This window comes from Osmerus mordax, chromosome 25, assembly GCF_038355195.1.
Source record: "Osmerus mordax isolate fOsmMor3 chromosome 25, fOsmMor3.pri, whole genome shotgun sequence".
Lineage (NCBI taxonomy): Eukaryota > Metazoa > Chordata > Actinopteri > Osmeriformes > Osmeridae > Osmerus > Osmerus mordax.
Genome location: NC_090074.1, coordinates 801927 through 815533, shown reverse-complemented (window position 1 = coordinate 815533; position 13607 = coordinate 801927). Strand labels below are relative to the sequence as shown.

The following is a 13607-nucleotide window of genomic DNA, read 5'->3' as shown; positions in this document are numbered from 1 at the left end:
CCAGAGAGGACGTCTCCTTCTATAACACCCCAGGTTAACCTGGGCACCAAGCATCTGGAAGATGCTTACACACACACACACGCACACACACAAAATACTGCCATAATACTCAATAAATCACAGTTAGGAATCCAAATGAAAATCCCTGACATAGCTGGGTCTGGCCTGCTGCTTGAACGCCTGCAGGCAGCCTGTGGGAGATGCCGATCGCCCGGGTCATATTTTTCAGAGAGAAATTGCAGTAGATTTCTTATTTTTTTCTCTCTCGGAACATCCCGGAATAGCTGCAGAAAGAAGGTTTTCCTGGGCTCGCCTTATTTAAAGAGAAAGTTCTCTCCTAGCCAGTGGAGAAATATTGACGAATGGATTCTGTTTTCTCTCGTGTTAGTTGCCATCCTGTTTTGATTTAATGGCGTCATTATGGTATAATTTAATTGAAGACTGTAACGATTGGCCTTTGGCGGGCAGGTGTTGTTCAGCTGAATATTGATGAGGTAGGACAGAGAGCGCAGGGCGAGGGGCATCCACTGCAGTGTAGACGAGAGCAGGTTACACGCACAGAGGATTTGAACCTGCAACCTCTTGCTCTGCAGTGCAAATGCTCTAACCACTGAGCTGAACTTAACATATACATCTTCATATCTATATAGTATATATAAAAGTATTACAATATAGATAGATATGTACATGTATACTAAATCTTGAACCAGAATAACCGTTACTTATAACTGTAGTCACTGTTCTTCAGCAACGGGATTTATAGACACAGTTTCTCCCTTTTACCGTCAGCGGGTGAGTCAAAGATGGCGACTGCATCTCCTGCGTCAGCAGAGCCCCCATCCGCCCACCCCGCTCGCCGTGCGGAGGGGTCCCCAGGTCAGGTGGTGCCGCGGGCCCCCCTGCCCCCCCACACGTGTCTTGTACTCTGGGACGTTGCGTTTAACGGCTTGTCCGGTTCACCGGTCGCACTCGACAACCGTTGCCAAGCAGCGCCGTCGCGATGACACTCGGATGCGGGAAGGAGGGGAAAACAGACGCTTAAAAATCTATTTTCTGTTTGGCGCCGAGTCGCCGGCCTCTTTGGAGAACACTGCCCAGGAATCAATTAGCAGCTCCTACCAGCACATGAATCACTCCTGCCTGGCTGGCAGGGCAAGTACCCCCACCAACACCCTCCACGCCTGCCGCCTGCCTCCGACTGGAAGAGACACACACAGCCAGATATGATGTATGATTTGGCTCGTAGGGCATGTTTTCACATTCTTGCCAGAGTGATTAGAGAGCATCTAGAGTTTCTAGATGCTCTCTCTCTTCACAGCTCTCTCTCTTCACAGCTCGCTCTCTCCTCACAGCTCTCTCTCCTCACAGCTCTCTCTCCTCACAGCTCGCTCTCTCCTCACAGCTCTCTCTCCTCACAGCTCTCTCTCCTCACAGTTCTCTCTCCTCACAGCTCTCTCTCCTCACAGCTCGCTCTCTCCTCACAGCTCTCTCTCCTCACAGCTCTCTCTCCTCACAGCTCTCTCTCCTCACAGCTCGCTCTCTCCTCACAGCTCTCTCTCCTCACAGCTCTCTCTCCTCACAGCTCTCTCTCCTCACAGCTCTCTCTCCTCACAGCTCTCTCTCCTCACAGCTCTCTCTCCTCACAGCTCTCTCTCCTCACAGCTCTCTGTCTCCTCACAGCTCTCTCTCCTCACAGCTCTCTCTCCTCACAGCTCTCTCTCCTCACAGCTCTCTCTCCTCACAGCTCTCTCTCCTCACAGCTGTCTCTGCCTGTAGATTACTGCCTCTCCCCCTCTCCTCCTCCAAACACACTTCCATGTTCTGTCTCTCTCCTCTCTGTCTGTGTCTTCCCCCCCCCTCTCTCTCTTTCTCTCTTTCTGTTTGAAGGTTAGACTTAAGTACGTAACCATACTTAGGTTTTAGTCACAGCCCCTGTGGTGTGTAAAAGCCCTTTAGAAAGCCAGAAGTCAGGGCATCAGACCCCTCTGGTCCTGTCATCCTCCGAGGGGATGTAACGAGGCGGCGTGAGGCGTGCTGAGCGAGTGCGCTGAGATCCCACCTTGAGCCCCTCACAGACAACCAGGAAGGCGAACAGGAAGGCGACCTGTCGGGAAGCTGGGATGTTTTTCTGCCTATTTTCTTTATGCAAACAGTGGTCTTCACTGGACGACATTTGGAGAAGACATTAGGAACTGATGAGTCAGCTGCTGACATTTTCTAATGCAGTCTAGCACTGCATGTCATTAGCCCTTCTGCCTCCACACACACACACACACACACGTCGAGCAAAGAAGGTCTGTTGTGTCATTAGGTCGTTTGCTGCGGTCAGGCTGTCCTCTCCTGAATGTGCAGTCAGGGCCAAACGACTGCAGCGGAGGTCAGCTGAAATTCGTGCTTGCTTCTGCAAGGTCAGCGTTTCGTTTTGATCTGGTTCCGTTTTCCTGCCAGAAACCTTGCCACCTTTCAATACTCCGTCCTCACCCTCACCCCCAACACCACCCCCACCACCCCCCCTCCTGTATTGGCAGTGTTCCTACTCCCTTATCCTCACTTCCTACTCCCTTATCCTCACTTCCTACTCCCTTATCCTCACTTCCTACTCCCTTATCCTCACTTCCTACTCCCTTATCCTCACTTCCTACTTCCTTATCCTCACTTCCTACTCCCTTATCCTCACTTCCTACTTCCTATATTCCTTCCTCTCCTCCCTCATCCTGTCCTTATCGTCCCAGCACAACCCTGTGTGTTTCCTCTCCAGGCCTGTAGAGGCCAGTGTACTGAGCTGGGAGACAGTGAAGCTGATTAACACACCAGGTGGAACGCACCGCTCACCCCCAACTCTTTCAGACTGAGATCTGATGACGCCTCACATCCTGTCTAGGTTTCCAGGTGTCAGTTTAAAACACAAACACGCGTCCTCGACACGTCCTCGTAGATAAACCTCCTGAAGTGTTTCCTCTCTTTTCTCTGCAGGAGAAGAAGATAAAGGAGAAGGCTGCCAGGAGAGAAGCCATGAAGAAGAGCACAGAGGTACGTCTGTCTTTCTCACATTTACTTATTTCCCTCCTCAAGGTGTGGCTCGTTCTAGAAGCATCCATCCATCTCAGGCTAAGCCCTTTCCTCCCCCATGCAGTCGCCCCTCTTCACTCGTGCTAGATTAAACCGGCGCCATTAAAGTAATGCTTGTCAGGTTGATGCTGTTGAAGGCCATTTCTAGCGCCACGTGAAGCTGAATTTTAAAGTAGTGAGACTCTGCTCCATTTCTTGGTAGAAGAGGAAGTACGAACTGCATGTTCTGTATGCCTGTCTCTGCTCTGAAGTGGAACACTGTGTTCAGAGTCAGCACATGCAGTCAACTCTGGAGTCATTGGTACCCTGGTAACAATGAGTACAAAGGGTTATAAAAATGTAAACTTTTGGTTATTTAGCTTAATGTCACACTGGAAAAATGAGAAGGATCTAAACTTCACTTACAGTAAATTTATTAGGAGAACATTCTGTCACCCTGAAATTATAATTTTTTAGCAAAACCTGTAGAAATGATTTTAAACTAAATGTAACGGAAGCATTTTTGTTTTCATATTAGAGCTTTATTGTTGTTGTTGTTGTTAACCTGAGTGTGGAAAAAAGTATACTTTTTTTGATAACCCTTTTTGACTCATCTTCACCAGAGGTGCCAGTAATTCCTGACCCGACTGTAGATGGTTACAGAGCAGTGTTGGCCCCCCGGGGGGATTTGAACAGTGGCACGTCTCAAGGTTATCTCCCTATGCTCTGTGATGAGTCATACTGAGCTGCTAAGCGCTGCCAGTGCATTGAGCTCACACGCCCAGAGATGTTACATGACGACTGCTTCTCTGCAGTCGTCAGCGTGTCACTGGTCTGATCCGGCATCCGGCAGCTGAGCTGCTCTGACCACCTCCTGATGGATCACATCTCTCTCTCCCTCCCTCCTCTCCTCTCTGCTCAGCAGTGCTGGAGTTGAGTCCACAGGGGATAAGAGAGATAAGAGTGGCTGGCAGTTTCATCCCTCCCCTCACAACCCAGCCTCTAGCTCTCTCGATGGGGGGGCTTATCGCTGGGTCATTTTTGACTGACGTTCTCGACCATCTTGTCCCCCCCCCACCCCGGTGGATCCCACTAGCTTTCCCCCCCCGTGAGCAGCCTCATTGTTGCTACAGCTCAGCGGTTAGAGCATTTGACTGCACATCCAGAGGCTGCAGGTTCAAAACCCCACCCCCCTCCGGACGTCGCTGTGGCTGAAAGCGCCTGGTAAACAAACGCACGTGTGTTCTTCATCCTTCCCTGGCCGTCTCCCCCGGGGAATCTAACCAGAACAGATGCTCTGTGTCCCTGCTCCCTCTGAGAACTGGCGGGCGGTATTGACCCTGTCCCCCTGATGTCCTCCCCCAGCCTACAGACGCAATTAGAGAAGCTCCCCTCTCCCCCCGGCCTTCAGAACCCCTCCACACGCTCGTTTATCAGGGCTAACACGCTCCCCGGCCCAGCCAGCGTGGCCTCGATAAAGCCAGAGGCCACATTCCGCCATGTTAAAGATGATCAGGACTCCTTTGGCAGAAAGTGTTTATTGGTTTGAAGATTGGTTTGGGACTCAGGACTATGTGAAAGTCTTCAGGGTCATATTCTGCTGTTGGATATAACACAGTTTTGGACTTATTCCCACTCTTGAAATTGGTTTCCAAAGTTCATTCAGCATTCGACTGTTTACTTGTTGCAACAGCAACAACAAAAACAGCTGTTGTTGGATTGAGGGGTGAGAGAACAAAAGTACGTTGTCACAAATCCGCCCGCTGTGGGAACGGTTTAGAAACGGCCTGTTCTGGAGTGGGAAGACAGCTTTTGGCTCCTGACTGACATCCTGGCTCTCGCAAGCCTGTGCCGCTGAGCCCCAGGAATATGTTCAGACTAGAGGGTGGATGCATCATTAATCATGTGTTCAGGATCACCGCCACCTGCACACTACCGCTGCCACCCAATCTGTGAGAGAGCACCAGGCCTGAACTAGCCCCCGCCAGCTTTGCATTCAGCTCAGCTTGTCATGGATTAACAGAAGCTTGTGCTTGTGTTGAGCTTTTTCCTTAGAGATTTTGTTTTTCCCTCATGTCAAAAGTTGTGTCTCTGTTTGAAGACCTAAAGTAGTCTTGGTTTTGAAGGGAGGTTGTCGGTTGTTGAATTATTGAACTGTACCAAGTTGTGAAGGTCGACCTTTCCCGTTTTCTCTCTGTTTGGCATTTCGCAACAGATTATTTTAGTACTTTTATTATACACCATTGTTTAATGCAGTCTTCCCTGCATGTAACTGTTGCATTTCTGGTCTAACCTTGCCTCCTAATCTCTGGTATTCTTGGGTTGGATTTCTTCAAGCAGAAATGTTTCATGTTCACAACATTTAAATATAAAAACATTCCTTCCATGTGGAATGAAGTTTGGTTTAAACCAGGCGGATCTCATGCGCTTTCATTTTCCAACATAATGCCCAAACTAGAGAATTAGCGACTGCTGTACGAGACAATGGCTTCTTATCATTCCAGCACAGACCAGTGTGTTTGCTCACCAGGCCTGTGGAGGCCAGCTAGCTTACTTAGCTGGGTGACATTTGAGTGAAGCTGATTATAAAACCAGTGGGAGCAGGTGGAATACTGCTCAACCCACTCCTCTAAATAGAGATCTCCCCAGACCAAGAGGGATTCAACAAAGCCCTTGCAGTTGGGCAGATGGCATTTCACTAGGCTCACTCCTGCCTCGGTAGAACTGTATTAGAACTGTATTAGTGTAATTACCTGCCAGAAGAGCACCCTAGCTCTGCTTGTCACCAGTCGGACAGAACACCTTCCTCGCCCTTTAAAAGTCAGGTTTGCTGATTTTTTTTTTTTTTTTTTTGGGCAGCGCTCCAATTCCCAATCCCTTGTGTTTCTATGTGGTCCCTCTGGAGAAGTCGTCTCAGACAGTCACACCACTGGCAGGGAGGGGGGTTGAAGTGATGGAGAGACTAGTCTGTCATCCATTCCAGAAGTACCCGTCCACAGTTTCAAGATGGCAGCTGTCATGGCCGTTCTGTCGCCACCCGCTCCAGAGCTAACGTATGCTAATGCAGGGGCGGCGACGGAGCGATTAATCACGGGATCGATGCCTTGCCGCGGCTGCAGGAGATGGCCATATCTCCCGAAGACACGCCAGCCTGTCTCCAGCATCCACAAACAGGGCTGGTTCTCCTTCGGTGCTCGTACGTTTTACGTCGCACTTTATTCATTTGGCCGACGCTTTTATCCAAAGCGATGTACGATTAGTGCTTGTATATAGTACTACGGCAGAAGATCTGGGATCAGAAGTGCGAAGGCCAAGTCAAGCACTTTTACTGTAAACCCCAAAAAGTCACCAAACACTTTTCCTCAAAACATTAAACACCCTTTAATCCATATTAAATGAGGCTTTATTGTAACTCATTTGCGCAGTTCGAAAATTCTAACGGCTCCGTAATAAATATCGTCCTCATCTTGTCTGGGCCAGTGAACTCGCCAGTCAGACTGCTAGAAGATGAAGCACTAAAATGACAGTTCATCACTTTAAGGCCTGAAGAGATTTGATAAACGTACTTGAGAGAGCTGTATTGTAATGTCAGAATTCCTTCCCCAGAATATGCAGGCGCTCAGCTCATTTAACAAAATCCTCTCTCCCTTTCATGGCCGCCACGGCGAAGCCTCAACGTGACAGAGCAGGACTTTACGACTCTGCTCCAGAGCCGATAACAGTCCCTCCAGGATATTCAGTCCACTCCCCCCAAAAATTCAGCTAACATGTTAACTAATCGAAGGATCTGAACTTAATTTGCCATAGTTCAAGTGCACCAGTTTTAATTGGTATACTCGGATTACCTTGATGCAATGTTAGTGAGTACCCAGCCCTATTTCTGTAATGGTGTACATGTTAAAACAGTTCACTGTCATATGAAATATGAATAGGCGGAAATGAAAGACCCAGGATGAAGAACTATGCGTGGTGAAATATTCATGCTGGGTGGTTTAAAGCGTCACACATGTCTTCGGCTCTCCTAAATGCTAAGTGATTAAAGGAGTTATTTTAAATATTCATTGGTTGTATAGTGCTGGCTGGAGTCATTCTAGACCGGCGCCAGCCTTCGTTTACATCAGGGTTATGTGTGTGTGTGTGTGTCTCCGCTACTGAACGGGTGTGTGTGAGGAAGTTTGGGACATCTTAATCTATAGTGATGGACTGGAGGGGGGGGGGGGGGGGGGGGGTAGGTATTAGGTTAGCTGACTAGTGCAGGGAGAAGGCCTGTTGGTATATAATTTGGCCCATGATTTAGATGACGAGCTCAGGTCTGTAGGTATGCGCTCGGTTAACAGACTAATGCAGGTCGGTAATGCAGGTCAGGGAGGAATTGATACCTGCCATGTCTTGATCTGCAGGTTTTTTTCCGGTAAGATTATTAAAAGTATTGTTAGTTTTTCTTTCGTACGTGTCTCTAGTTTGCTAGATGGTTTTCTGTTTCTACGGAAACACAGCTGTTTAGTGAGGCTTGTGTCTCAGCTTACATCTCCTAAACCCTGTCAGTTACTGCCTACTGACCAATCACAGACCGCAAGCTAAAACTATTTTAGCCCTGGAAGGACACCATACTTTAATCTCAATATGAGACCCATCTATGTAAAACAATGTCTGGGATATCAGTGAGAAGATGTGTGTTTACACAACAGTGGATTTTGTTTTATGGTGTAATTGGTGTACATGCTCTGCTAACTGTCCTCTGTAGTCATGGTTGGGAACTTGCCATGGTTGTGTTTTGAAGCGGTATCATCGACTTCCCCTCCCCAGTCCCCAGTCTTCATCTCTTGGTTCAGATTTCTTTAAGTCTCTGTGCAGTCTGTGGAGGTTCAGCCTGCTGTCTGTGGAGGTTCAGCCTGCTGTCTGTGGAGGTTCAGCCCTGCTGTCTGTGGAGGTTCAGCCTGCTGTCTGTGGAGGTTCAGCCCTGCTGTCTGTGGAGGTTCAGCCTGCTGTCTGTGGAGGTTCAGCCCTGCTGTCTGTGGAGGTTCAGCCCTGCTGTCTGTGGAGGTTCAGCCCTGCTGTCTGTGGAGGTTCAGCCCTGCTGTCTGTGGAGGTTCAGCCCTGCTGTCTGTGGAGGTTCAGCCCTGCTGTCTGTGGAGGTTCAGCCCTGCTGTCTGTGGAGGTTCAGCCCTGCTGTCTGTGGAGGTTCAGCCCTGCTGTCTGTGGAGGTTCAGCCCTGCTGTCTGTGGAGGTTCAGCCCTGCTGTCTGTGGAGGTTCAGCCCCGCTGTCTTTATTCTGCTCACGAGGACAGAGCCCGTCTTACCGCAAGTCTCTGTCAGCAGAATTTCAAATGAATTGCACAAAAGCAGGGTGTCCAGACAGGATTGGTTTATAACACACACACACACACACACACACATATGCTCGCTCACACACATACTCACACACATATGCTCGCTCACACACATACTCACACACATGCTCGCTCACACACACACTCACTCTCCTGAACACTGAAATGCCCTCCCTTGCAGTAAGGCATGTGGGTGAGTGTCTGTTCTGAGCTTCTATATCAGAGTCTCTCCACCCTCCCTGGGGGTTGGAAATGTTGGTCACAACTATCAGTTATAAACTTGTAAATGTTTTTAAACTTATAAAACTAGGCTTTTAGTTTGTTCTTTAATTCTATTTCTGATGGATCTCACTGGAATTAACAGAAGTGCTAGACTGTGTCTATATTGGTCTACCTACTTTCTTTTAGAGAATCCGAATGTCCGGTTGGGATTTAATGTGTATCTTGCCCTTTCCTCAGCAACATCCAGCTTTAATTTCTACAAATCCCCCTGGAATAAAGCACTTGGTATTGAACAGGCTATCTGGGTCATCGAACTTCTCTTTCGTTTAGAAATATTAAATAGAAGGAGCTGTTTCTTCCTAGAAAAACACAAAACACTTTTTCATCTGGAATTATCGTCTCTTTACAATTCTTTGAAACCGAGCAACTTGCAGTTCAACCCTCAACAGGCGGTTTTCTGGTCACGTTTAAGTGTTTTTTTTCACCTGTCAGTAAAACCTGCAATGTTCCTTTTAATCTACCCACAGCCTTCCTGAATCCTTGTTGCCTGTCCAGGCTGGACTAGGGCAAACAAGTAGTTTAGCATGTAGGTTTGATACGAGGGACCCAGAGATGTGGAACAAACAGGGGAAGGCGGCTCATTAAAGACGTCCACAGAGAAATATCCCCTGAAATATCCCCTACCTCTGTCCCAGATCCTGCTTCTGTCCCAGATCCTGCCTCTGTCCCAGATCCTGCCTCTGTCCCAGATCCTGCCTCTGTCCCAGATCCTGCCTCTTTCCCAGATCTGCCTCTGTCCCAGATCCTGCCTCTGTCCCAGATCCTGCCTCTGTCCCAGATCCTGTCTCTGTCCCAGATCCTGCCTCTTTCCCAGATCTGCCTCTGTCCCAGATCCTGCCTCTGTCCCAGATCCTGCCGGAGATGACCGCTCGCCGGCTCAGGTTCCAAAGCTCATTTACACCAGCGTTCCACTGGGCAGTTTCATCCATTTTAAGTAGATCAATTATTTCTCTTCTCTCTCGCTTTCTCGCTCTCTCTCGCTCTCTCTCTCAGCCCTCCTCCACTCATTCTCTCTTCTCCTTTGTGGATTTAAGACCAGAACACAGAGTTGGAGGGTATAGTTTTTTTTTTTTGCAGTGTGAGGTTTAGGCATTTAAAACAGTGTGTCAACCATACCTTTAGTCTCTCTATACCTGTAGTTTCTCTGTACCTGTAGTCTCTCTATACCTGTAGTCTCTATATACCTGTAGTCTCTATATACCTGTCAGACTGCTGTTTTCACTTCCTCTCTGCAGTTTTCACCCGGTCCACACTCCAGACTTGCTTGGAAATTCGCTTCATCACATATTTCCTTATTTTTGGGGGTTTTCCTGCTCGCTTTCTTTGCAAATAAATCTTGCGTGCCTTTTGTTTAGACCGGAGCTGCAGTGCTCCCAGCCCAGGGGCGATGGTATTTCATCTCTATTCATTTGAGGGTTTAATTCACTGTAGCTTGGCAAGCTCGCTAGATGTTTTTCTTTGAAAGATATCATCCAGTATTTGGGACGGGGAACATCAGAAGCCATACGTTACTTGCCGGCAGTTTCAACCCCTTCTGTTGTGATTCAGTTAGTGACCGTGTTGCCAAAACGGGTGCAAGACGTTTGGCAGCTCAACACTTCCTCTGTGAAGCCGCAGCAGTTAGCCTGCAACCCAAGGGGTTATCTTCCCCAGTAATAACCACTCATCTGATACAGTTAAACGTGGACATGACCTCACTCCTGTCTGACAGATCCCAACATCTTATCATGGTTGTTTCTGCTCCTGTTTGTTTCTCTCTCCAGAAGTCTGGGGATGAGGAGGAAGAGGAGGAGGAGGAGGAAGAGGAGGAAGTGGTGGCGTACCTGTCAGGTGGAGAGGAGTTTGACCCCAGTACGCTGCCTGATCCTGACAAGGTTCCCTCTGATTCTGAAGAGGAACAACAAAGCAGGTATGAAACCGTCTGGAAGCAATCCATTTCTGCCGTTAGACATTTGACCGTATAAGATGAGATGGACTTTATTGTCCCGAAGGAAATTTGTCTTGGACATGTATATCTGCTGTTAAAATACAAATATTTTAGCGCATCCGTCTGGTACCTACATGGTCCACGTCCACACTGTCTGTGAGGTTCAGATCGATGTATGTTCTTATGAGGGCTTGGGGGCGCTTAATGCCTTGTTTGTTGTTTTGGGTTGAAATATGTTCTCTTTACGCCGAGTTGAACATTGCGAGGTCGAGGTTGGTGTGGACGCAAAAATCGTTACAGTCATAGTTCTCTCGTCCTTGCTGTGAACGGGCCTTAACTCCCGACAGCTTCAGGAACTAGTTAACCCTCCTCCTCTTCCCTCCTCCTCTTCCCTCCTCCCTCCTCCTCCTCTTCCCTCTTCCCTCCTCCCTCCTCTTCCCTCCTCCCTCCTCCTCTTCCCTCCTCCTCCTCTTCCCTCGTCCCTCCTCTTCCCTCCTCCCTCCTCCCTCCTCCTCCTCCTCTTCCCTCCTCCTCCCTCCTCCTCCTCCTCCCTCCTCCCTCCTCCTCCTCCTCTTCCCTCCTCCTCCCCCTCCTCCCTCCTCCTCCTCCTCCCTCCTCCTCCTCCTCTTGTCTTGTCTCAAGCCCTGCTACCGCCACCCGGAAACGCCTCCGCAGCGACTCCAGCGCAGAGGAAGAGGAGGAGCCGCCGACAGGAAGCAGGAAGAGAGCCAAGGATCAGAGCAGCAGATCAGCTGTCCAGCCTCTGGACACTGGTCTCTCATTGGCTGAGGACGAGGAGCTGGTCTTACATCTCCTGGGCAACCGGAGCTAGGAGACAGTTAATACCAGCTTCAGTTAGTTTTTAGTGTTTTCCCCCAAAGTCATGTCGTCTTGTGTTGATCCAAGATGTTTCATCCCCCGTGAAGAGAACCCTATCATATTTCAAATAAACTGTTATTATCATAGTTGCAAGTGAGTGGTTTTTACTATGATTGTCTCAAAGTAAACAAGTATTTTTCATGCTGAAACAGTGTTGCAGTGGCCGGGTCGTCTGTGTGCATTCGCACCCCAGGGTTCCTTGAATTAGTCTCAAAGTTGTTAATAGTTTGCAACCACGGTTGTTTCTGGTTCTGTGCTCTGCTCTGCTAGTAACGACCCTTTTATTTGAAGACTGGAAGGCACATTTCTTCCCTATCTATCAGCATTGGCTCTATTCCCCACCTTGTTCCAAGTCACGCTTACTGTTATATAATGGCTCCGAGTTAAACGACCTCCTCTCTTTCTCTGCAGGATCTGCACTTCTGCAAAGCCCTCAACTCATTTGAAGCTTTTTCATTTCAGAGATTGTAAATGACTTCTGGCGAGCTCTAGACAGGAAGTGAACATCTTGATTCTCTGCCCCCCTGCTGTGCCTCTAGAGGGGTTGGGGGGGGGGGGGGTGGTCTCTGCTCCTCACGGGAGAGACCAGAGAGAGACTGGCAGGATGAACAGCTCTTCTTTTCTCTGCTCCCAAAATCTGTCTTCTGTCAGTTTTTTTGTTTATGTGGTTTATTCCTGCTTGCAGAATCAGGGGCATTCTCTCTATTTTCCTCACGCTCTCTGTTTCTCTCTCTTTCCCTCTCTCTCTCTTTCCCTCTCTCCTTCCCTCTTCCTTGCTCTCTTTCTTCCTCTCTCTCTCCCTCCCTCTCTTTCTTCCTCTCTCTCTCCCTTGTCCATCACAGTTTCCCCACTAGCACTGCTTCCTCGCCCGCTCTCTCTTTCTCTCACTTGCCCTCTCTGTTTGACGAGATTTCTGTCTTCGTCGGACCCTCTCCTCTGGCTCCGGGCCAGTCCAGCCTCGGACCGCTTCAAACAACTTTCTCTTCTGTCTGATGGTTGAAAAAGAGAAACTGCATCCTTGATGCCAGGAATGTCAATGTAATACTCCCAGGCACCATCTGGATACAACTACATCTCCTTCCTGTGTTTGTGTGTGTATTTGTTTTTGCTTGCCATTTTCAAATCTGGCTGTCATCTCACTCAAACTAGAAGAGTGCTCCATTTCCTAAACGATGTGTATCAACAAACACAAACTAAACAAGGAGACTTTAACCTCAGAAGGATTTCTTTCATGTTGTCATCTCTCTCTCTTCCTCTCCCTGCCTCAAGGGAGGAGGGCCCCAGTTGGTGACAGGATGTATCCAGAAGTTCCATTAGGCTTATTGGCATCTGTGTTGCTCTCCTCTGTGTGTATCTCACCGGGGAGGAAGTGGGTTTGAAGTCGTCTGAGGCCTGGCTGGTGGAAGGCCGGGGCTGGCTGGAGGCCAGGGGAACAGCAGCCTCCAGCCCTCCTGATCCTCGGACACTTCATGTTGTGAGATTACACAGGCGGAGGCCGTGCCTCTGATGGGCGTAACTTAATTTAAAGGAGCTGTGATGCCAGCAGGGTGACAGGGAAAGCTGCTCTCCATTATCCGGTCTCCCTGCATCCCAACTCACTTAAGAAAATGTAACTTGGAAGTGTATTACCCTCTTCCCTGGAGTACTTTGTATTTGTATCATACTTATTTTTTCCCGGTTTATCTACAACGACATCGAATTGGAACCTGCATTGGAATAAGTAAATTATTCCGACTACATTTGTGATCTGTTATGTTGGGATTGAAGCAACCCAAAAGCTATTTTAAGTTTCTCATCCTTAAACTAACCTAGAAACAAACCCTAAATCACTACATTACCTTCCTCGTTCTCTCTCTCCTCGCCCTGCAGCACATATGCAGTCTGTGGCGTCTCTGTTAAGCCGACAGCATCAGTGCCGTCATCCACACAGCCATTTTACGGTAATGCACTCTCTAAATAGAAGGTGTGGAAGCACTATTGTTGCCCTGCTGACGAAATGGATTTTTTGTCATTGTAATCGTATCATTTCAGTCGCAGGGCCGTTCAGAGATGTATGGAAATGTCTAGTCGTGCGATGATGTGAAGAACGATTCTGGCACCCTTTGGAAAATAGCAAACAAAATATTAAAACATAATAATAA

At 48.4% G+C, this 13607-nt stretch overlaps 1 protein-coding gene across 1 annotated transcript in view; it reads left to right on the top strand.

Annotated features, from left to right (window-relative positions):
* ddx10 (DEAD (Asp-Glu-Ala-Asp) box polypeptide 10) overlaps positions 1-11552 on the top strand; it is a 28519-nt gene extending 16967 nt beyond the window's left edge. The window contains exons 16-18 of the mRNA XM_067228993.1: positions 2974-3030; positions 10424-10569; positions 11230-11552. Of these exons, the coding sequence (XP_067085094.1) occupies positions 2974-3030; positions 10424-10569; positions 11230-11419 (393 nt within the window). The 3' untranslated portion in view covers positions 11420-11552. The remainder of the gene's footprint in view (positions 1-2973; positions 3031-10423; positions 10570-11229) is intronic.
* The last annotated feature ends 2055 nt before the right edge of the window (positions 11553-13607 follow it).